Source organism: Amphiprion ocellaris, chromosome 13 (genome assembly GCF_022539595.1).
Source record: "Amphiprion ocellaris isolate individual 3 ecotype Okinawa chromosome 13, ASM2253959v1, whole genome shotgun sequence".
NCBI lineage: Eukaryota > Metazoa > Chordata > Actinopteri > Pomacentridae > Amphiprion > Amphiprion ocellaris.
The window spans coordinates 8,773,777-8,796,668 of NC_072778.1; the positions used below are offsets into that span (position 1 = coordinate 8,773,777).

Here is a 22,892-nt window from a genome sequence, read left to right on the forward strand (position 1 = left end):
ATGCCACCAGGCTACAACTGAAAAAATGATTTCACCACTTACTTCTGTGTGAAATCAAAAACCCCTTTAGTTTTAACAATTTCTACAGATTTTGGGTTGCAACCTGCCATTATAAACTGCATATGTACCTTGCATGAACTGAAAACTAAATTACGACTTTAATTCAGCAATTAGAAAGGAGGGGATTGATCCAAATAGAGCATATATGCACTTCATCTCTCAACTGTGATCATTCATTATGTGAGAATTTGGTTTTATTTAATGCTGAGGTGTCGTATTATCACATATTTTGAGGACATCCAATATTTTATTTAGTGATGAGTGATGAGAAGAGTGCTTAGGTCGGGAAACTTATGAGAGCCATGAGGTCATTGCTTAATAAAGTCTGTCTTCCACTGTGAACCTAGTTTGAGATTTTCTGTCCCCTTTCCAAAGAGCCGAAACTGGGGCTCACTAGAATTTTCTCATCTTGTTGTTACCTGTGATTTATTCGGAGCACAAACAGAGACACAACATAGATGAAGCACAGCAGCACTGGACCATTATTATATCACCCTCGACACTCAGGCTAACACTCTAATAATGTTGCTCGACCTTCTGCAGGCGAGACGCATCGTGTGCTTTTCTGGTTTGGGGAAACTGTGCTGCTCTTCTTGTGCTTCAGCACACCCTTCATTACTTGGGCTAATAGGGATCAGGTGTGCCTTGTTGACCAGCTCAATGTCTCCTGAGTTCTCAATGTCTCTTCAACACCTTGTTGCCCGCAGTAATTAAGGATTTTCCTTGAAATGTACCAAATGTTATGTTGGTATGGCAATGGAAGACTGAAGTGACATCATATCACAGTGTAATGGAGAAAAATGGCCCCTGTAAGGTAACATTTTGTATTTTAGAAATATAGATATGATTTGGCTGTGTGACTTGATAGATCTATTAACAGTATTAAAAATTAAACCAATTACCTGAGTTTTAAATCTAACTTTTCTATGGAGCAACCTGCAAAAAAATGCAGTTATTGCAACAAAACATGGGTTTAAATGCACCAGATAAGTTGCACCTCTGCAGTGGGTCCCATCTGTCAATTAGAGCTATATTCAGTGATTTATCGCACACACAGAAGCAGTGGACATGGCACCATGCTTGGTAGATAAAGTCCTTCATGGTGTCAGAGTGATTGATTGTGGCATAATAGACATGATTGGAGCTACAGTGTCAGTGATCCTTACAAACATCCAATCCTTTAGAGTGGTTTCTATTCTGCGCCTACAAATATGACCCGTGGCTTTTTCTTTTTTTTTTTTTTAAAGCAGAAATCCTTTTAGACGGGAGTTTTAACACCTAATTACCTCAATAACAAACACACTCTCACCCAGCCCTCTTTTTGAACTAATGTCCACTTGACACTGGATGAAAGAGCACAAGAAATTGTTCCAGACTTTGTGTACTGGTAAACATCAGTGGAAGATGGTGGCATTGATGAAATAATCCATACCCAAGGGGACCCTGGCGGCACTCGCATCAGGGTTGATCCAGAAGGACAGCCAGGAGAGGACTACGATGAGCAGCGTGGGGGCGTAAACACCCATCATGTAGAAACCGACTTGTCGCCTTAGGGTGAAGATAACCTCTACACAAGTGTAGTACCCTGCATGAGGAAGTAGACAAATATTACAAAATGGCTTCACTGAAACACAGCTTTGAAATAAATGACAAACAAATAAGGCAGGTCTACCTCAAAAAAATGGACAAAGCCTTTAGAGTGAAACTCTTTCCCAGGTTAGACAATCCAACAATGACCAAAACTAAAGGCAGCTCCAAGATGTGTTGTAAAAATATGATGGCCCATTATGACCTTTTTGGTGTAGGAAATGCGAAAGTAGGAACATCCAGCCCCTAAACTGAAACAGAGCAGGTGAGAGAACTGGCCCTTTCCTGACTGGGTCTATTAAATCCACATTAGACATTATGAGGAAAGGTGGAAGCCAGGTTAAGTCCTCTATCTGATCTGCCTCCTTGTGCCAAGACACAAAGCAAAGCCCATCTGTGTGCACCATTAGTAATGGAGAAAACAACAAAGAGAAGAAAAAGGTCAGTGGGCAGAAGGACTTTAACATCATTTCAGCTAACTCTGTTAAAGCTAAGACTCGCATCAGCACTCAGGGCAGCACCTAAACAAAACACTGCTTCCAGCTAATAATGTGCCAGATGTGAACAAGACCCGGACCAGTCCTGTACCAGAAACTATTATCTTTGTAGATATGAACTTTGTATTTTTCTGTATTTGTTTGTTTGTTGTAGCAGACCAAACCAGTAAACAGTTCTACTCATAAATTGTATTTCGTTTGGCTTTTATCATTCATTTCTTCTGGAAATACATTTGTAACCAGAATGGAATAAGCATCCATAAACTGGAGCCCTTGTTCCAGAAGTGCTGTGTTTCTGCTCATTGAGGCTTGTTGGTGGGTCCAATGGGATGGCAGAGTGGATGGGCTGAAGTAATATTTAACTAGCCCAGGGATCTCTGGAGCTTTTATACCGCATATAAGGGCTGCCTGTGTCGCCAAAGCAGGCTCGAACCAGTCGTACACAGAGGTGATCTTTGTGTCTGGCCAGGTAGTCATGGCAACCAGTTAAAAGCCTGACTCATCGCCAACAGTGTGCCTCCCAAGTGTGAGAGCACTGAGGTCATACCAGCTCTGTTGGCTGATAGAGTTTTTCCATTTCATTGCGAATGTCATTTTGCTCTCACATTCGTGTGAGACTTTGCATGGCACAGTACCAGAACCCCTTTTTTGTAATTTTTTTCTCTGTTTTATAGAAGACTCATATTTTTAGCTCTGGTAGGTGGGAATATGAAAAGCATGACAAGCTGCACATTGGTCTGAGTATGCTCAGTTCATCCTAGCTACCTGGAAAGCTTTTTCGTTTCTACACAGCCACATAACAAAACACCTTTACAGTATCTTCTCTAGAAGGTCTAGTTCTGTTTGTATCATTGTTGTATCACAGAAACACATACTTGCACACAGGTGAGTAGACCGGCATGATGCATCACTGCTGTTTTCACTATATTTCGCAAATGGACATTTATTGGTTTTAACAAGGATGTGTAGTAATGCACAGATGGCAAGAAAACAACCACTAGCAAATAACTAGACAGCAATGACATCACATTAATCTACGAACTCTGCCTTCATTTTGCTACACAACTATAAAGTTTCATGACTGTCTTGTACAGCCGTAGCACCATCAGGTTGATAAAGTTTGTCCACATCAGAAAGACAGATATACACCTACTACACATGGATGTAAGCAAGAAATATTTAAAACATTAAAAATACGGCTTTGTAAATGTTTGATGGGAACATAACAAATTTGTTTGACCTCATGTATAAACACAATGCATAGAAATGCACAAAATAGACTTTTGGTTGTGCATGCCTCCTCACTGATACACCTGCATGGAATAGAAACTCAGTAAATATTAGTATGATTACGCCTGAGCTTCCTGCTTTAACAACTCTGTCATGTCAAAGTTCTGTACGTGTTGACTAGCATGTGCTGGGATTTTTGCTCAGCATCAGGTGAAGTGGAGAGGAGAAGATAAAAAACACTCCTGGTTTGATTGTGTAAAGTTGCGGTAAAATCACTTGATCAGTTCTTTCAGTTTGCTGTGTGATCATGAAATACAAACACATCTCTGGTCAGGCAGCTTTAACCTCACAAAAAATGTTAAAGAGCAGTTTTTGTTGAAAAATGGAAGCAGAAGTATTGAGGTAAAACAAAGCAGTCATCTAACATACCTTTGATCAGTTAAAAACATGGAACTGAAATTTCCTTGCTGTTTTCCAGCTTCTGATATTTCAGGATTTTATAATTTAATCAGAAGTACTGAAATATTTTTACCTTAACAAAAGTGCTCCCCTGATTTGACACATTAACTAGACAACTAATGCAACACAAAGCAAAATTATTATTTGATGTACAGTAAACCTCAAACAAGTTCATGAGAACATACTTTTAGTTTTATAATCTAATAGGGACACTAAAGAGCTGAGCAGAATGAGATAAACTCAGATAGAATAATTAATGAATAGATAAAAGCCTAGTTCAAGATGAACAACACTGATGTCAAGCGAGACATTATTGCTGATGCCAAAGCATCTCAATACAGACTAAGTTTACTGATTCTAAATATTTGATTCTGCTGTAAACTCAGTTACTTTGGGCTCACATTCACAAAGAGGAGAGTTTTGAAGGACATTCTATTTTAACATAACTTTTTGTCGCTTTTTTTAAAAAATAAATTGATACATGACAAAGACAGTACCCGTTCCTGCGTAGTATTTGGTGCAGTTTCCATAATCAATATCTTCTTGTCTGATATCAAACTGTGGCAGTGCGATCGCATCCATTTGCACAGGATCTCCTGTCTGCCACATGAACTGCAGGTCGTCTGTTGTATAACCAACTGGAAAATCGAAGCACACCGACACAACAAAGCTAAATACTCCTGACATAAATATACATAAACTGTATATATAAACAGATTGTTTATGCCCACAATACATGTTGCATGTCAATCGCACCGGAAAGAAATATCACAGTACAAATAAATGTAGAATGTAAAAGCGTAGACATGCAGAAAGCCATGCATCTCAGCAGGTGGTTCTGGCATTACAGTAATGGCTTGAAGTTATTTTGCTTATTTAAGTCCAAACTGCTTTGTAAACAAGATCCAATAACCAGAGTCAAGCTCAATTAGCTGTGAGACTCACAACAGCCCTAAAATATGATGATTTATTCTACTTCTCTAAGTGTGTGCAGCTGAAATTGGCTTCTAAACACCAGCAAAAAGCTCTCATTTACCCCAAAACCACTACTTTACAAAAACAACTAAAATATTCCCAACTCATAAATACTGTATCTCCTAAATAACAACAAGCGAATATGTAAACCATGGTCTTAATTCAGGAAAACTCACAGCTTTCAAGTTGCATTTTACACCTCTGCGTGTCCATCGGGAACAAGGTCAGATCAAGAGGACAGGAGAGAGTGACGGATAACCTGAAAGATGAAGAAAGAGTAATTTCATTCATCTATATACGTATACACTTTCACTCACACAGAATCCTTGTTTGTGTAACATTACTATTATCTTGAGATCTCGCTGGATTTAAGAGTGTCCCCCACAGTGTTTTGAGTGATGCATTTGCACTGAATAAACAAAATACGTTGCACTCAAAATTACAGACACGTGTCACACATTATCCCTGGAGGTGACTCAAACCGAACACAGCGTTGTGTAGTTGCTGTCCCCAACTAGTTTCCACTGAGCCCTTTAGTAGATAAAATGTTTTACCAAATGTGCAGCATGTCGACGGTCTTGTTATCTTTTGAGATTTCAGTCTTGCAGCCGGCAGGCTCAATAATTGCTTTTTAAAAAATAAAATAAACCCACTGAAACATAAAAAGCTTCCCCCAACAGACTCAAACTTCGAGATTAAAATAGTCATTGCAATTTCTTCAGTACTTAAGAAACACAAGTTTTCTATGATTGCATACATTAGCACATTAGTCCTCTGCAACTAGGCTTGAAATTATATGATGTTTAGTTGTGTTTACAGCTGTATTTACAGTTACATGAGATTTTCTTTGCAGCCAGATAATCAGAGGACTAAATGGCCTAAATGGTTCGTTTGGTGCTACAATAATTAATCCTGACAAGATTTTCATGTTATCAATTTATTTTTTTTTATTAGTAAAGGGGCTGTTTGACCCAAACCATCAGTAGCAGTAGGTGTTTTATCTCTTTCAGCTGACATGACAGCTTCATTGATCATAGTTAGCCACATTAGAGGAAGGCATTCTTGATGCTGACAACTCAGCTTTGATTGGTCAATTGTTCCTCTCACTGGGGTAAATAATCGACACAATGCCAGCACATAGACTCTATCAGACCTGGTTGCTGACTGAATAACTTTAACTCAATTCAAAGTCTGGAATTCTACCTGTTTTGTGGCCTACCAATAGAGCAAATATCTGAATATGGGAAGTTTGAAATGTCCAAAATGTGACATAAGCAAACTTCATGTATCATTTTCTGGCGATGGAGACAGATCTGTATCTGATCATGTGAGTGACGGTGCTCTATGAGAAGCTTGGTGCCAGTCAAAATGTTGTGGAACTTTGTGGATGATTTTAACTGAAACTACACACTCTAAAGGTGATATGACATTTTCCTAGAATAATTAAATCACTGATTAAGCAATTATTGCAGCATGTTTAGACATTTGCAAGTGCCTTAATTATTATAATTATTGACATTTTGTGAAAAAAAGGTGAATTCATTACCTCATACTGATAAGTACGTCTCCGTTGCGGAAGATGAAGAGGAGAATGTTTTCCTGAGTAACGTCGTGAAAGTTGGCGCTCTTCTCATTAGCGAAGAACAGGTCGGGTTTCCAGAGACATTTGAACATCTTGGGATCAACGGTGAGAGAATCAGACTTGAAGTCTTGTGGCAGCTTCAGCCGGGGGTCATTCCAGCGCTGCCGCAGGAAGATGTTGACTCTGTAATCCTGTTAGGTTCAACGCCAGACAAATGCAAACATTGTTAATATTGAGTTCCACGTTATTGCTATCGGTCACAAGCTGGCTGCTTTCAAAGTGATTGATGACCAAAAGGCAAACTGTTTGAGTTGAGAAAAAGCCATTATGTGCGTTTGTTATGAAGCTTTACAAAGGAAGGTGCTAAAATTGTGTTCTGTCACCATGCAACAGATGCCTTAAAATGGAAATAAAAGCAACTCTTTAACTCTGCTAATTACATTTTGAACACTTTCACACAAGATGAAGCGTTTCTATCTAAGTTTGTTTTTATTTTCATTTCAGGTTTTTATTCATGTGCACATTTTCTCAAAGCAAACATCTAAAACACTCAAGTGCAGAGTGAAATTTTACAGCTTCATAGTCCAGGGGTCAGATGTTATCAATACAGCTGCAGCAAATAGGTCATTAGTGAGCTTGTTAGTTAAATGTCTGCATTCCTGCTGGTGGGAAAATACACCTCAGGATGTTTTCTTGTGCCCACGTCAATGGTCTGCCTCAAGCTGTTCTGTGACCAGGTGGACTATTATGCTGAGGCTGAGGATGGACGATATGTCAAACAAAGCTGCCAAAATATCACCTTTGTGTGTGAGAAATAAACTTCCACCTTCAAATCCTTGACTTTTCACACATTTCACACCTATATTATATTTTTATCTATCTATTTATTACAGTAACTTACTTAAATTTTGCTTCATAACATCTGTCATTACTTCCTGATAAAAATGGCTCTATTGTTTTAGTACATTATTGAAGCCAGTGGAGTGTAGACGATAATACAGTAAAACCAGCAGCACAACCAGTAATGGACCACGATAACATTTTAATGTGAGCATTTAACACCTAAATACTGACATATTTTGCATCTACTGCCAGTATTATTCAAGACATACAGGGCCTAGAGTAAAAAGTATTTACTCCCCTTGAAAGTGTTTTTTTTTTTTAACCAGAGCAGATTAAAAAAAAGATTCTTTCACAACAAAGTGAAAACAGGTTCTATAAAGTAACATTAATAAATTAAAAATATAAATTGTAAGATAGATAGATTGCACAGATATTCACCAAATTCATGCCAATACTTACCTGAATCACCTTAAAACACAATTAGAGCATCAAGCCTGCGGTCTGAATCACTTCTGCACATCTGGTCACTGCAATTTTACCCCTATTCTTCTTTGCAAACACAGCTCAAGGTCTGTCAGGTTGCACAGAGATTATGAGTGAACAGCCCCTTTTCAAGTTCAGCCAAAAATTCTCAATTGGATTAAGGTCTGGGCTCTGACTCGGCCATTCCAAAGTGCCCACCTTGTTGACTTTAAACCAGTTCTGTTCAGCTTTGGCTGTGGGGTGATTGTCTTGCTATAAAACAAATCTGCTGCCAAGTCGCAGTTCGTTTGCAGGCTGCTACTGATTGTCCTTCGTTATTTTCCTACACTTAGAACAGAATAGAATATCCTTTATTAGGCTGACAAGGGGAAATTTTCAGTGTCACTTTCTTCATTTCTTTCATTTTTAGAGGTGCTGTGTTAGCATTGGTGGCAAGAAAACACTCATAAATCCAACCACTACCATGATCACAGCTGTCACACACAAAGGGTTCAATGATGAACTGACACAATCCAAACAAGGAAAACACTCAGAGAACCCAGTACTCCATCAAGGCTGCTCAGTCGCTGTATGATTTCCAACGGATAAGTCCCGATAATTCTGCAGCAGTGGATTTGTAGTAGGATCACAATCATGTGATCGTCAGCAGTCAGCTGACGTAGTGTTCACCTGTTGTCATAGTTAAAGTGACACCATGCTGCTATCTCACAATCTACAGAAATCTTTAACAAATCTGTGGATCCAGACTATAAGCAGCATCACTGCCAAAATCTAATCAGGTGGTCCTCATGTCATTTCTGACCTTCCCTGAAAATTTCATCCAAATCTGTTATTCTGTTTTTGAGTAATGTTGCGCACAGAGAAACAGACAGACAAACGTATGCTGATCGCATTCCTTGGCAGAGTCACATATTTATCCAAATAGAACTGGAATAAACACAACTTAGGCTATAACATGCAGTGGAATCCTTATGTTCTTCTACACTTTTCACAGTAAAAACCTTCCTCGGGACAAAAACAACACAATTTATTTTTATATTTATGGTCATAAAGCTCATAAGGTTCACAAGACCCAGCACTGTGCAAGTAGTATAGAGTATCTCATTCAAAACTGAATATCAAACTGTATATATATCCAGACATTTCCTGGAAATATACGGAAAAGATCCAATGTTTGACTGATCCACATAATGTGCTTTGGTATATTTTGGATGCACAATGTCTGTGAGGAGAAACCAGATATAAGCTTCCCTTCCTGACTGTTGCGAATGCAATATGAATAGACAGGAACTATTTCAAAGATTCATCTAACACTATTCCATCCACAGATGTCTCAGCATGGTTTATAAATTCAGCAGTAAACCAGACAGTGTTTTATTCTCCTGCCAGTGAACATTTTTGGGAGGGAAACTTGCGGTCAAATTGTTGATATCTCATTTTGGAAGGCAAGCTGTCATTTTTATACAAAGCAATTTTTGTCCAACAAGTCCTCCAGCGACTGCACGAAAAGCTTCTGCTGGCTTTTTTCTCTCTCTCTCTCTGTCTGAGAGAGACACAGGCCAATTCCCACACCTTTGCCTTTCTGAAAACCAGACAAGGAAATATATCTTCCTTCTGGCTCACTATCAAGCTGCCACTACAGCGTTCGATTCCAGAGAGATTTAACACACTGGCATGCTGTAATGAACAAGAAAAACTCAAGCTGAGAAGCAATAAAAAAATAAAAGAAAGAAAGAAACACGTTGACACAATTTATTCCATCTCACAACATCAAATTAGTCGTTGTCTTCTGAGCACCGCAATCATAAAGTGAAAATAGACGTGTTAACTGCAGTGGACGTGAGGTGCTATTTGACTGAGAGAGGTGCAAATGATGAGAGAGGGTTTCCTGCCATCAGATGCCCCACAGAGTGAAAAATTGAGAGGAAGAGGTGACCAGCTGTCTCTTCTTCTTCCTCCTCCTGGATTCATTTGAACCTTCGTCACTTTCATTATGTTTTTTTTTTTTTTCTTGTCCAGGGGGAAGAAGGAAGACGGAGGCTGCAGTCTGGTAGGTGTGCATGCCTCTTCCTCTTTTACCATCTCCTTCCTGCTCTTCTCCCTTGTCTCCCTTATCTTCTTTCTCCCCGTTCTGCCTCTGATCTCTTTACATTCTTTCCTCTCCAGCTGCCTTCATTTTTCTTTGTTTTTTCACACCTTATTCCTTCCAGCCTCTTCTTTCTTTGCTCTCTTCGTTCTATTTTTCTTCACTCCTCAGTCTCTTCATCCCTATCTCCCCATTTTCTTCCTTTTACTGTCTGGTTTCATCTTCCTTCTCTGGTCCACTTCACTTTACCTTTGTCTTTCTCAATTTCTCTTGACTTTATCCCTTCTCCCTCCCTCTCTCTAACATCTTGCCTATCTTTCTCACTTTCTGTCACCGGCTTTGACTTTTTGCTTACTGTCTTGTGTTGTTTTTCTCGCCTCTTTGTCACCTTAATTGTCATTGTCTTGTCATCCTTCATAGTGCTCTTCCATCTTTTTCTCTCTCCTCATCATGGTTTGTTTCTTCATCTCTCTCCCTCTTTTTTGTTTCTATACATCGAGTTCTGAAGGCTTTCCGCTTTCAAGTAGCATGTAGCATCCTAATTGGTCTATAATTGGTCTCGGTGTGAAACTCTCCACTGGAAGATTTTCTAAGTAAATACACTCTACTGATCTGTAGCCAATTTTTTTTTTCCACCTATAATAGATTTTCATGCAGCTCATATTCTGAGATACGTGATCCAAGACTTTGTTTAGAGCGCTGCTACTCATGAAACTGAATAAGAGCAAACTCTGAACATTGATGAACACTGACCACTTCTTGGACTTTCTGTCTGTTCCTGCAAAGACTTAGGTTGGCTGTATACTCTGTGACTAAAACTCCATTATTCATACAGAGAAAATGCCATGTCAGGAAAAAGAGACAATGAATTGCACATTGGCTGCTACACACACATATACACCACTGTTCAAAAGTTTGAGGTCACCCAGACAATTTCATGTTTTCCATGAAAACTCACACTTTTATTCATGTGCTATAATATTTGCACAAGGGTTTTCTAATCATCAATGAGCCTTTCAACACATTTAGCTAAAACAATGTAGCATTAGAACACAGGAGTGATGGTTGCTGGAAATGTTCCTCTGTACCCCTATGGAGATATTCCATTAAAAATCAGCTGTTTCCAGCTAGAATAGTAACTTACCACTTTAACAATGTCTAGACTGTATTTCTGATTCATTTAATGTCATCTTCATTGAAAAAAAATGCTCTTCTTTCAAAAATAAAGATATTTCTAAGTGACCCTAATCTTTAGAATGGTAGTGTATTTAAACTTTAAGTGTCAGAATAGAATTGCATTTCTGCATTTTGGTAACATTCAGATCTATTCAGAAATTAAAAATGTTGATGCTTTACAACAGTTGGCTCAGTAATCCACCTCACAGGTCCCAGAACCACCTTTTTAATGCTGTGCTTTCAATTATTCTGTGAGGAGAAGTGACTTCTTTGGTAATAACGGGCTTCAGCTTGTCAAATGCACCGCATAAGATGCATGTGACAGAATCGAGTCCATTAATTACCTTGCTGCGTTGCATGATTGAATACATCACTCCATGTTTACTGGCTTCCTTCCAGCAGCTTTAAATAATAATACAAAAAAAAAAAAAAAAAAACGGCAAGCCAACCTTATTAGAATCAGTACAGTTCCCCTTATTGTTTCCAAAGTGAACAAGAGTCGACCCAGCAAAGTCCTTGAGTTTAATCTGGTTATTAGCATTCAAACCGCACTTCTTTATCAGCAATTAAGCCATCAGATAAATGAGGCATGAAAACCCCAGTCTTCATTATGATTTACTGCTAAATGTTCTGATACTGTCTAGAAAACATGCTCATGCATTCTTCCCAAAACTGTGGGATAAAGCAGTTTTCATCTCCGATCCACTGCTCCTGATTGACACGAGCATCGATTACCAATACTGTCAGGCTGCAGTGGGACTGAAGTGAATTCTTACCATAGTCGTTTCTTGGATCGAGCCAAAGCTGTTGATGAAAATGTTCACTCTGTCCTCCACAGGAATTCCTGAATTTAGAAGAGGGAAAGAAAAGATTGTTGCATCCACTTTTTCACTGCGATGTTGCATTGAGACTGAGGTACTGCTGTGGTTGTAGCTTGCAGAAATTTTCAGTATATTCTGTAAAACCCTGCATGTCTGTATTTGTACGCCAGTACATATTGTACCTGGTGATTAAATTGATTATTTTACTGATCAGGATTTGCAAAGTGATAAAAATAGCTTCTGAAGAGCATCCCATCGCTTTGCTAACACTGAAAACATTTGTACTGGCATCTCTCTCCACTCAGCCTTTTTGCATAAACTAATAATATCCTTGATGAATGCAGACTGCTCACCCTGCTTTGAATAAATTATTTCCTTTGAGGTGTTTACTGGAGGTTTGGGAGTTTCACAGGATAAACTCTGCCATGCAATTCGCAAAATTAATGCACATAATATCGAGGTGGCACAGAGCTCAAATCGTCTTTGCATTAATGCAACCAAGTAAATGAATTAATATTCAAGAAGCACTTTTGGTGTTACCTTAAGATTCTCTATAGGACCTATAAAATCTGCTCACTGTTTTATAGGCCTGGGGAAAGTAATGCACAAGGCTCAGTTTAGATGATAATTTGGTAGATTATGGCATGGATCTTAATGGACAGAGAGCTTTCAGCCCACCCTGAAATCAAGAGCAGATGTTTGGCTGCTGGACCTGTTGGGGAGGGAATGAGTCTGCTCACTACACATCAAACACTAAATCCCAGATACAGCCTCTGCTGCCAAGTGGCAGACGGTGGAAACTATCTGAGGATCCACCTGAAGGCTGGTAAGACCATCAGCCAGACAAGGAGGCCACCAGATATCTCATTGTTATTTTTATAGTTGTTTCTGTGAGACCGAAGCATGGCACTCGCTTCAGTGTGATATGTACACTATAAACACTAAAGATGGATACTCGGTAGGCGGTGAAGAATGGGGGGAAAAAAGGCAGATTTCGGGATTTAACAGTTCAATATGGGTCCAGATCCATTAAGAGTCAGCAAATCTTATGTCTCCCAGTGTCATTCTTTATTAGCATGACCAATGTTGAAAACATGCAGGTAGCATTAGCAGGCTTCTGTCTTCATAATGTTAATTGCAGGGAACTGTTCCTGAAATTTTAGTCTGTGGGTAAATGCGTGTCTCTCTCTAAATGTCTCTGAGATGCAGCCAAAGACTGTTTGTGAGCAAAAAGAATCATTTCGAATGATCTGTGCATTTCCCCCAAATAATGTGTTGTTTTCATTCAACAGAGGAGAGAAACAGAGAGCAGCTGATTGCAGCACGCTTAATACATGAAAGTTCCAGTTAATTTTACGGTATTAAATCAGAATTTCCCTGCAGTGAAGCAGCACCTCCTTTTTTTTGGCACAAGCACTTTGTAAAAAATGAGTTTTTAAATTCAGTCTGTCCCAGCTGTTATTTCTGTTATCTAGCTTCATTAATATTAATCACTTTAGAAGCTACCACTGAAAAATTTTGTGTTTCTGGCTTCTCACTAACAGCAGCTGACCGGAGACCGAACTGAAGCTTTGACTGGTAGTTATTTATAACTTATAATTCTAAAAGCTAAATTGAATAAGATTTGATAAGGGATTCAAAAGGATTTGGATTTCATAAGTAGATTAAATACTGGATTTAGAATCCTAACATTAGACAGATTTTGGAAGCTTTTTTTATTATTACTGAAGTAATAATACAAACAAAATATGAAATAACAGCCATTTCCTATAACAAAAACTCTAATATAATACACAAAGTGTCTTAAATTACAATGTTTTATTAACGTAGAGTATGTATCAGTCTGTCCATGCTAACAAGTCTTCAAGGACTAGTCAACCTGAGAACATCAGTTTTCTGTAAATGTTTTGTAGCATATGCAGGACAGGGAATGCATTTTGATTAATGTCTGAACATTCACAGTCTGCAGATACTTGATTGCTGAGAAGAAATCTGAAGGTACATATTCATCGTAAACGTGTTTCTTTAATTAGCATGACGGCATTTGAGCTGAAACGTAAATTGAAAAGAGACAGAGCCAGATAAAGCGGCTGAGAGACTCGCCTTTGAAGTTGGGCCGTATCCTGGGATCGTAGGTGATCAGTAACCTGTTCAAGATGTTACTGGTTGAATTTGCAGGGACTCGAGCCAGATCCTCAGATGACAGCTGTCTGCAAACAAAGAAGACGGAGAGGGAACTTTAGCCACAATTACATTAGCAGGTCAAATTCCTGGCAGATGAGCAGTGCAGATGCGCAGTGCACTCACTTCTGTACACTCTCTGATTAAACTATAACCCGAGAGAGCTACCAGTTTGGGATTAAATTGGCTTTTAGGATTTGGACCACCCAGGCAATGTTAGAGCAAAGCAATGTTTAGAAATGAGATGTGCTGCTTTTCTGAGAAGCTTCCAGATCATGACTGAGGAAGCTGGCATGATCTACTAGTACAAAATATAGGCCAGCTGAAGTTGTAATGTCATTTCAAAACAACTGGACATGTTAGAAAGTGGAGAAATGTGGCAAAAAATGTTTAGTTTGATCATTTTGAAAGATGAAAAGATACAGAATTCCATAGCTCCAAAGCTATTCTATTCTATTCTATTCTATTCTATTCTATTCTATTCTATTCTATTCTATTCTATTCTATTCTATTCTATTCTATTCTATTCTATTCTATTCTATTCTATTCTATCCTATTCTATTCTACTGTCAGCACTTAAATAATATTTTACCTCTATATAAATTCATCTGTCAGGTGTATGACAACGTGTACAAATGATTTATCAACTTTTTTTGCAAAGTATTTCCACTTTTTTTTTTTTTTTACTGAAACCAACCCATAATTTCCCCCTGAGCCATCCGCAAAATAGCAAAAACAGCTGTCCACTGAAAATTACCACCAAAACACAAAGTGGTGAATTTCAAAGACATACAGCCAAACATCATTTGTTCTCGGAGCTTGACTAATGAAAAAAAACAATGGGACAGACAGAGGGAGAGGGGAGGACGAGATCTGGCAGGAGAGCAAGGAGAAACAGAAATCCTCCTCCTGGGTGGCAATGAATTCTCCTGCCAAAGAATTTCCCCCTCTCAAAGCACTTTACATATCATTATGTAAACCTTATCATGCACTGAGGATGAGTTAAAGTGCTCCACAGAAATGCTGCGCGGTGTGTATATGTTCTGCGGTTCCCCTGATCAAAGTGAAACACACAATTCCCACCAACTAAACCCTTTTTTTCCCCCCCTCTCTTTTAACAGACCTTTCTGACAACCTCAAGCACAAGAGCTAAACTAGAACCAAGTGGTTTCCTTGATCCACAAAGACATCTGCAGCATTAAACACGAAACATGTCATACAGCTAACACTTGCCAATACTGGGACTACATCAAACAGTTTATCCCTCATTTCTAAAAGCTTCATTGTGAGGCCATTTGTTACCATTTAAGGAAGTAGAGAGTGCAGCTCTATAATACAGAAAGATAATGGACCCTCCAAAGGCATGATAGGCATGTATGAAGGTTCACTCTGTTCTGAGTACAGTACAGTATTTACTTCTTTAGTTTAATCATTCCCGTGTCCGTTATCTTAAACATGCCTTGTTTATGGGAGGTTTTGCATTTATTTCTCAGAGGTTGATCCAAGTGGAATGGATTAAAGAACCTATCAGAGCTTCATATGTGCTCAGATGCAAATGGTTGTTAAAACCTGTAAAGTAAAATCCAGCATATGTAAAACAGAATCAAAAGGAAGTCTACCAGTTTCACACATGTAAGTCAAGAGATTTAGTCACTAAGAGCACCACTCAGTCAATGGAAACAGTTGTATAATGTCCTCTGTGTCTCGGCAGGAGCTTAGCCGAATCTGGGAAAACAACGCCGGTGATGTAATCAGACTTAGGGCTGCAAAATACTGGGAAATATTGACATTGCAATATTTAGTTTTGTTGTTTTTAAGTACAAAAAAATTCACCAAATGACTTTGTGCTTTTTTGAAAGAATTTAGTCATTCTAGGATGACAGGGTTTATTCTGTCAGGGAGTTCATCTGCACCAAAAAGTTAAAAAAAATAAAATAAAAATGCAAAATCTGAAATTGGACATTTGAAACCTTTCTCACATGGTGTAACACTGAAAAAAAAATCAAATTTTTAGTTTGTTTTCTTTTTTTGCTTTAAATAGGATGGAATTCAGTGGTGGTGATTCAAGCGATAAAATAAATTAGTTGTGTTGCCTCGTGTAGTACAAGACACCACCAATGGAGTGCCTGTTTTTGGTCTTTTCTGTAGACAAAATCTTCCCTTTTAGCTGACATAGTGTTGCTGTTTGCTGCTCTGTCAGTATTTGTCTCCTGTTACTCACTCATTTTGCTGCTCACATGTGAAGCCTGCGTGTCGATAAAGTCCAGATCGCTTACTTTTTTGCTTTTTACTTTCAGTACGTACTAAATCATATTGCTTTCCCACAAAAATCTGCCTTAAAATCAACTGTCGCTTGTGTATAGTCACACGTGGCATATATGAGGTATGTGACTTAAGTGCACAAAGGATTGTGGGTCAGAAGGATGCTGGCTTGCATAATGCAAAATCAGATTCATCAGATGTAGTAGGATGTAAAAGCATTTTTGGCATACTACAATTGACATACTATACTTAATTATACTCAAATGGGACTGCACCCTTTGTCTTGTGGAAAGTAAAAAAATAAATCAATAAAAGCAAGGGTATCATACTTCCTGTGATGATGCATACATTGCAAAATCGATCCTGAAACAATGCACTGTGCAGTCCTGTTTGGGGTTATCTTAGGTTTACTTTGTGCATTAAAAACTTAGAAAAGAAAATCTGTTGCTGATGAAGTAAGGGTCTAACAGAAAAAATACCGTCAGCTGCATTTTGGGAAATGTAGGTTCCAGCATCTTTGGGTTTGGTCAGCCTGCTATTGATACTGTCCTGTAATCCGAACAATTTTAAGTCTTGCAATGCAAATAACAGTTTGAGAAAATCAATCACAGATTAGTTTGAAATCCCTCTGAAACTCACGTCACTGCTGTGCTTAGTATTAGCAATAAATGCTACATGAAGTACACACTGTATGTTCTCTGTTACACAATGCGACAGAGCGATCCCATACTTACGACGGACAATAAACCTGCTTCCCTTTCTTCTTCCCCTTCTTTGTTCCTTTTTCTTTGGCAGATCCTCCCTCTACACAAAGAGAGAGGACCAAGAGAAATATGGCGAACTTCCTCATGCCCATTCTGGTGTGAGTTCAGCCTGTGGAGGAAAACAAAACCATTTAGACACAGCACGGGAGAGACAGAGTTTAAATCATTCAGGCTTGAAGGTGTGCAGTTTAATAATCGTTTTCGTTTCACATTGAACAAATCTCACCGTCCATTTGCACGTGACGGCAGACGGTGGTTAATTACGCTTTGCCCTTGGTGGGAGCACAAAGCTTCAGAGCGCTTTATCTATTTCCTGAAGTCTGTAACTTTGACCCTTACGTTCATGACATGATGTACTCCCATTTAGTCTGGATGCATGTCACATACAGTAAATGTCTGAAACGTAAATGAATCAATCCGATAAGGTTTAATAAAGTGGAGCAAGTTCAAGCATAAATTCAATCATGGGAGTAATGCACCTGAATAACGATGGTCACTCAGGACTCGGCGGCTGAATGTGACCTTTAAAGGATAAATATTACTTGAAACACCATCGACTTCAGTCTCGAGCCTGAAAAGAAAAGCCTTAATAGGGCTGTTGTCTGCCTGCAGCTGGAGATTTGCTTTATCATGTTTAGAATCCATAACGTTTGGTGTGATTTATGATCGCTGTAGTGTTACTTTCCGATTCTCCCGCGCACCACAATGCTGAAATGTAGGCGGATAACAGATAATGTGGCCCTGCGTGTTTACATTCACAAAACTATACATATACAAATAAACACGCAGCGAATGCATTTTTTGCATTTCGTGATAGGGCCCATTAATCAGCCACCAAGCACGGTACCTGTGTGATTCATTCCCTGTCCAGGGAAGCGGTGCCCTTTCATTGCATTGGGACACTGAGACCAACAGCAAAGCCAGCAGCCTCACCCCCCCCTCCCCTCACCACACACACAGCCTGCCAGCAAGTCTGTATATTAACTGAGGCAGTTTATTGTCTAGACGGAGACACTCTCTCTCTTTCTCACTGCCTTGGCCCAGCAACTCCTTGTCTGCTCCTGGCCTGCACATTGATCATCATCTTCTCCAGCAGAAATCCTTTCCACAGCTCTGTTCGGGGGCCTTTTTTTTTGCCTTCATGCAAACACCTTGTCCTGCCCAAACCGAGTCAGCGTGGCTTTATCGATTAGGAAAACTCCTGAGAAATGGAGGGCCTGGTGGTGTTCCGCTGGCCAACATTCGTCAACACTAACCCACACGTATCAGATGGCAAAAGCTGGAGTGGTGTCAAGTGTTTGACTTGGCAGCCCGACCACATTTCTTTGAAGCCGTTTCTTATGTGGCCTATAAATTCTCCATACTATCTTCCCTTTCGGCATTTCTCAACATGACAACTCCCATCTCTGACTCTTTACTACAGTCTTGCTGGCAAGGACAGCAAAGACGCAGAGGAACGTCTACACTGTAGAGAATGTGGGTTTTATTACAAAACAAGATACATGTAAATATCTTGATACGGCTTCTGACACATCGTGGTTCTGGTTCTTAATCTCCTTTTGGACAGTGAACCCTTAACAGCCAGACGTGTCGTTCTGTGCCTTCGTCAGAATGTTTTGTCATCTTTACAATGTAGTGAATAACTTAATTTCATCATAAAAGTTCAAACTTTTAAGGAAAAGTCATAAAAAGTGCTCTTCTTTCCAATCTTGTGAATCATTTCCCCTATAATGTATCTATTTTGAGCTCCTTTTAGTTTCCAAACAGTAAAAACATTACATTAGGGGATTTATGACAATAAAAAAGTGCCTTTATTTTGAAACATTCTCATTTATTTTGACTTGATTGGGGTGCTAACTGAAAATTTTACCTGTTCCGTATTGTAATCATGTTTAATTTAGTTGACTTTGTATGAGAGCTCACACTAGACTGTGTACACACTTTCAACACATTCAAACAAATGAACCCGAATAACTGACTTTTGTTACAAAACAAGACATCTAGATATCTTGATATGGCCTCTGACACATTGTGGTTCTGGTTCATATCCAGTTTTTGGACAGTGAACCCTTCATAACCAACCATGTGTCGTTCATCACCTGTGTCAGATGTAGTGAATCACCTCATTACCCTTAAGATTCACTTTGCAAAGCAACCTAAGCAGTGGAATTTTTTTTCATCATAAAAGTTGAAACTTTTAAGGAAAAGTCATACAAGTGTTTATTCTTCTTCTTTCCAATCTTGCAAATCTTGCAAATTTCCCCTAAAATGCTTCAATTTTGAGCTCCTTTTAGAGTCCAAGTGGTAAAAACATTCCATTAGAGGATTTGTGACATTAAAAAGTCTCTTTATTCCCCAATATCCTCATTTATCTGCCCTTCATTGGAGTGTTAACTGAGAATTTTACCTGTTCTGTACTGTAATTATGTTTAATTTAGTTCACCTAGTATGAGAGCTCTCACTAGACTGTGTGCACACTTTCAACACATTCAAACAAATTAACTGAGTGGTCATCAACACTGACCAAAACAGAAGTTCAGAGCTTGATCTTGGCCCTGTGTGAGTCAGCTGTGCGCCACCACTGAAGAGCATCGCCCTCACTGTTTTTTCACTGCTGGCAATGTTAACTGCAGAGGCTTTGTCATGCGGTGACTGACACACAATCTGCCCTCTGGGTCAATATGCAGCTCTCTGAACACATGACCTCTGCAAGCATCCTCGACCATAAATATTCCAATTCTGCGCCAAATACACCCTGCAAGGTGGAGAAAATATTAAAATTGATGAGTGATTATTATTTTAGAGCTATTAATATTAATGGTAACCATTACAGGGATGTGATTAGGTGAAACTAAAATGCAACATTCATTATTTCTTTCACTTGATTCTGCATATTATTAGTATTGCACGCTGCAGTTGGCTGTTTTCTGTCCTGATCTGACTGCTAAATGCATTAACCTGCGAGGACAGGGCCTTGGATGCGCGCCTCAAAATGCACTCCCATGCAAACAAAACAAATAAGCAGGACTGCCGGAGCTCCTCACAACCTGTGGCTGCACGTCAAGAGCAGAACAAGAACAAGAAGAGTAAAGTAAGTAACGGAGGCTGACACTGGCCAGAAGCCTGAGCAGAGGGACTGTGGAGGGAACAACACGGAGAACAGCGACCACCATGACGGGGGGATGCAGGGGAGGAGAGGATGCCAGTACATGTGAACGCGCCTCTGCCTTCCACTTCCCACGAGAGCGCACGTTTTTCCAGAGAAAAAACACACACCGAGAAAAGTCACTAAACACGCAGCGACCACTCACCGTTCTTCGGCTCTGGCACCTGTCAAATCCTCAGAAAAGCAGATCCAGCGCGGCTGACTGTGCAAGTAGAGTCGTTTACCAGATGCGTCCAGACCAGCCGCCGTCTTTCTTTTCCATCCTGGTCTCCTCTCTGGAGCGATTCGTGTCCCTGGCTTTTCAGGAGAGACAAAAAGTTACATCTCGGCAAATTGCCAGTAATTTCTTTGTTTAGTTTTGCGTCCTCCCCCCAGCTCGCTTGTTGTTATTTTGTTGGAGACAGTGTGTGTATATGGCTGCTGCCCTTTCGCCTCAGCTCGGGATGCCCAAGATGGAGGCTTTGCGTGTACCTGTCATGCAACATGCGCAGTAGCGGCTGCACGGAGCTGGAGAGCATCACTCCCATCAGCACCACGGACAGCCGCTCCCCGCCTCCACAGCCAACATCCACATCCACGGCGTGACGCGACGTGACGGCAGGGGCAAGAAGAGAAGTGCTCCGATTCAAGCGATGGAGACAAACGCCTCACTATTTATGGCGGTGTCTGTGCGCTATTTAGCGGCAGATGGACTGTACAGACCATAAAGCAGCGAATTACGGATGCGATATAGCAGAGAGCTGCTAGTGGCGTTAATGTGAGTTATGTAGTGTTCTAGTGTATTATAAAGACCACGTCTGGTTTTGTTATTTATATGAAAGATGTGGTTGTTTGATTTAGGTCTCAATGAGAATGGAATTGAGTGAATGAATGAGTGAGTGAGGAAAAAAAAAATACAATCATCTGCCAGGTACACATGATCAGAGCTGAAATTATAATACCAGTGATATTTATTGCTTAAATGTTAAAATAATCTTGTGATATCATTAAAGATAAATAAATAAATACATGTTACTTTGCTGAAAAGCAGGTCCAAACTGGGTCTTTGTGTTTATTTTTTTTTCTTTTATTATTTTTCTACAATATCACACAAACGTCATCTGCAAACTGTGATATATGCTTTTATATATATATATATATATATATAAAAAATACCAACAACAACAATAATAATAATAATAATACATAAATAAATAGAATTACTGAAATTTTCCTCTTTATTTTATAGATTTTTCCTGTATTTTTGAAGTACACAAAATATCACTTAAATACAAAAATTGGTGTGTTTAAATATCAAAATTATCTTGTAATGTCATTAAAAATAAATTCATGAATAAATAAATATTACTTTGCTGAAAAGCAGGTCCAGATTGGGTCTTTATTGGATGTTTATTTATTTATTTTCACAATATCACACAATCTTTATCTGCACAATGTGAAATATATATGATAACATACAAATAAATAACATTACTGAAATTTTCCTCATTATTTTACAGATTCTTCCTGTATATTTGAAATACTCAAAAATATCAAAAGTTACAAATGTCGAGTGTAAAATTATACTAAAAGCCATCACAGTGAATAAACGCCATTACCTGCACTTTCTTTGAATAAAAAGGCATTTACAAATTTACTGTACTTTCACATCATATTTACTTTTTATTTACGAGATGAAATTGTTCAGTCCAAGTTATATTTTGTGAATATATTTGTAAAATGAGGTACAAATAATGATAAAAGAACTAAAAGAAATATTGGTTCTATCATTTCACATAGATTTGTCTGTTAAAGGAGAGATATCTTGTGTAGTTACAGATGTTTTCACAGCAAAAAAAAATTGAAAAAATGCATTTTCAATCAATAATGTATAATGTAGCATATTTTTATAATGGAAAATATGAAACTTTTTTTTACAATACATATATATAATATAGATATATGTATTGTAAAAAAAATTCCATCAGTTATTTAAGACAGTAAAAATGTATATATACTATATATGTAAATTTATTTATTCAAGACTCATTATGTGTAATGGGAAACATTTCAAGCCATTTTTTCTTGTTTTAAGTTTGATAATTATGTCTGATCACTTATGAAAATCAGAAATCCAATATCTCCAATTATTAGAATATTTCCTAACATTAATCCAAACAAAGTTTTACAATACAACTCTGATTTCTCATCTTTTACTTGAACATAACATGTGGTTCTATGGAGTTCAGGTCAGGTGAATTGACCAACCAAGCACAGTAATACGATGGTCAGCAAACCATTTTCTGGTAGTTCTGGCTCTGTGGACAGGTGCTAAATTCTGCTAGAAGAGGGAATCAGCATCTCCATAAAGCTTGTCGGCAGATGGAAGCATGAAGTTTTTAGAATCTCCTCGTAGATGCTGTGTTGACTTTGGACTTGATACAACACAGTGGAGCAACAACAGCGGATGACATGACATCACAAATCATCACAGACTGTGGAAACTTCACTCTAGACTTCAAACTTCTTCATTCTGTGCCTCTACACTCTTCCTCCAGACTCCAGGACCTTGATTTCCAAATGAAATGCAAAACTTTCTTTCATCTAAAAAAAAAAACAAAAAACAGTCCAGTTCTCTGATTCAGTACTTTGATATTGGGAAAATGACAGCTGTAGCTCCTTTCCTGAACATATCTGTGCTTCCACCACCCTCAGTTCACTCTCTGTGTGAAGTTCTCCCA

At 38.8% G+C, this 22,892-nt stretch overlaps 1 protein-coding gene across 2 annotated transcripts in view; it reads right to left on the reverse strand.

Moving 5' to 3' along the window:
* The window catches only part of glrbb (glycine receptor, beta b), a 28,107-nt gene extending 7,454 nt beyond the window's left edge, over nucleotides 1–20,653 (reverse strand). The window contains exons 1-8 of one of the 2 annotated variants that reach the window (XM_055016858.1): nucleotides 20,318–20,653; nucleotides 16,977–17,115; nucleotides 13,903–14,009; nucleotides 11,755–11,822; nucleotides 6,355–6,581; nucleotides 4,985–5,067; nucleotides 4,331–4,471; nucleotides 1,493–1,645 (exon numbers count right to left, since the gene is read on the reverse strand). In XM_055016858.1, coding sequence (XP_054872833.1) covers nucleotides 1,493–1,645; nucleotides 4,331–4,471; nucleotides 4,985–5,067; nucleotides 6,355–6,581; nucleotides 11,755–11,822; nucleotides 13,903–14,009; nucleotides 16,977–17,098 — 901 coding nt within the window. In that variant the 5' untranslated portion in view covers nucleotides 17,099–17,115; nucleotides 20,318–20,653. The remainder of the gene's footprint in view (nucleotides 1–1,492; nucleotides 1,646–4,330; nucleotides 4,472–4,984; nucleotides 5,068–6,354; nucleotides 6,582–11,754; nucleotides 11,823–13,902; nucleotides 14,010–16,976; nucleotides 17,116–20,317) is intronic. The other variant, XM_023279878.3, reaches the window with a different exon arrangement.
* Between the last annotated feature and the right edge of the window lie 2,239 nt (nucleotides 20,654–22,892).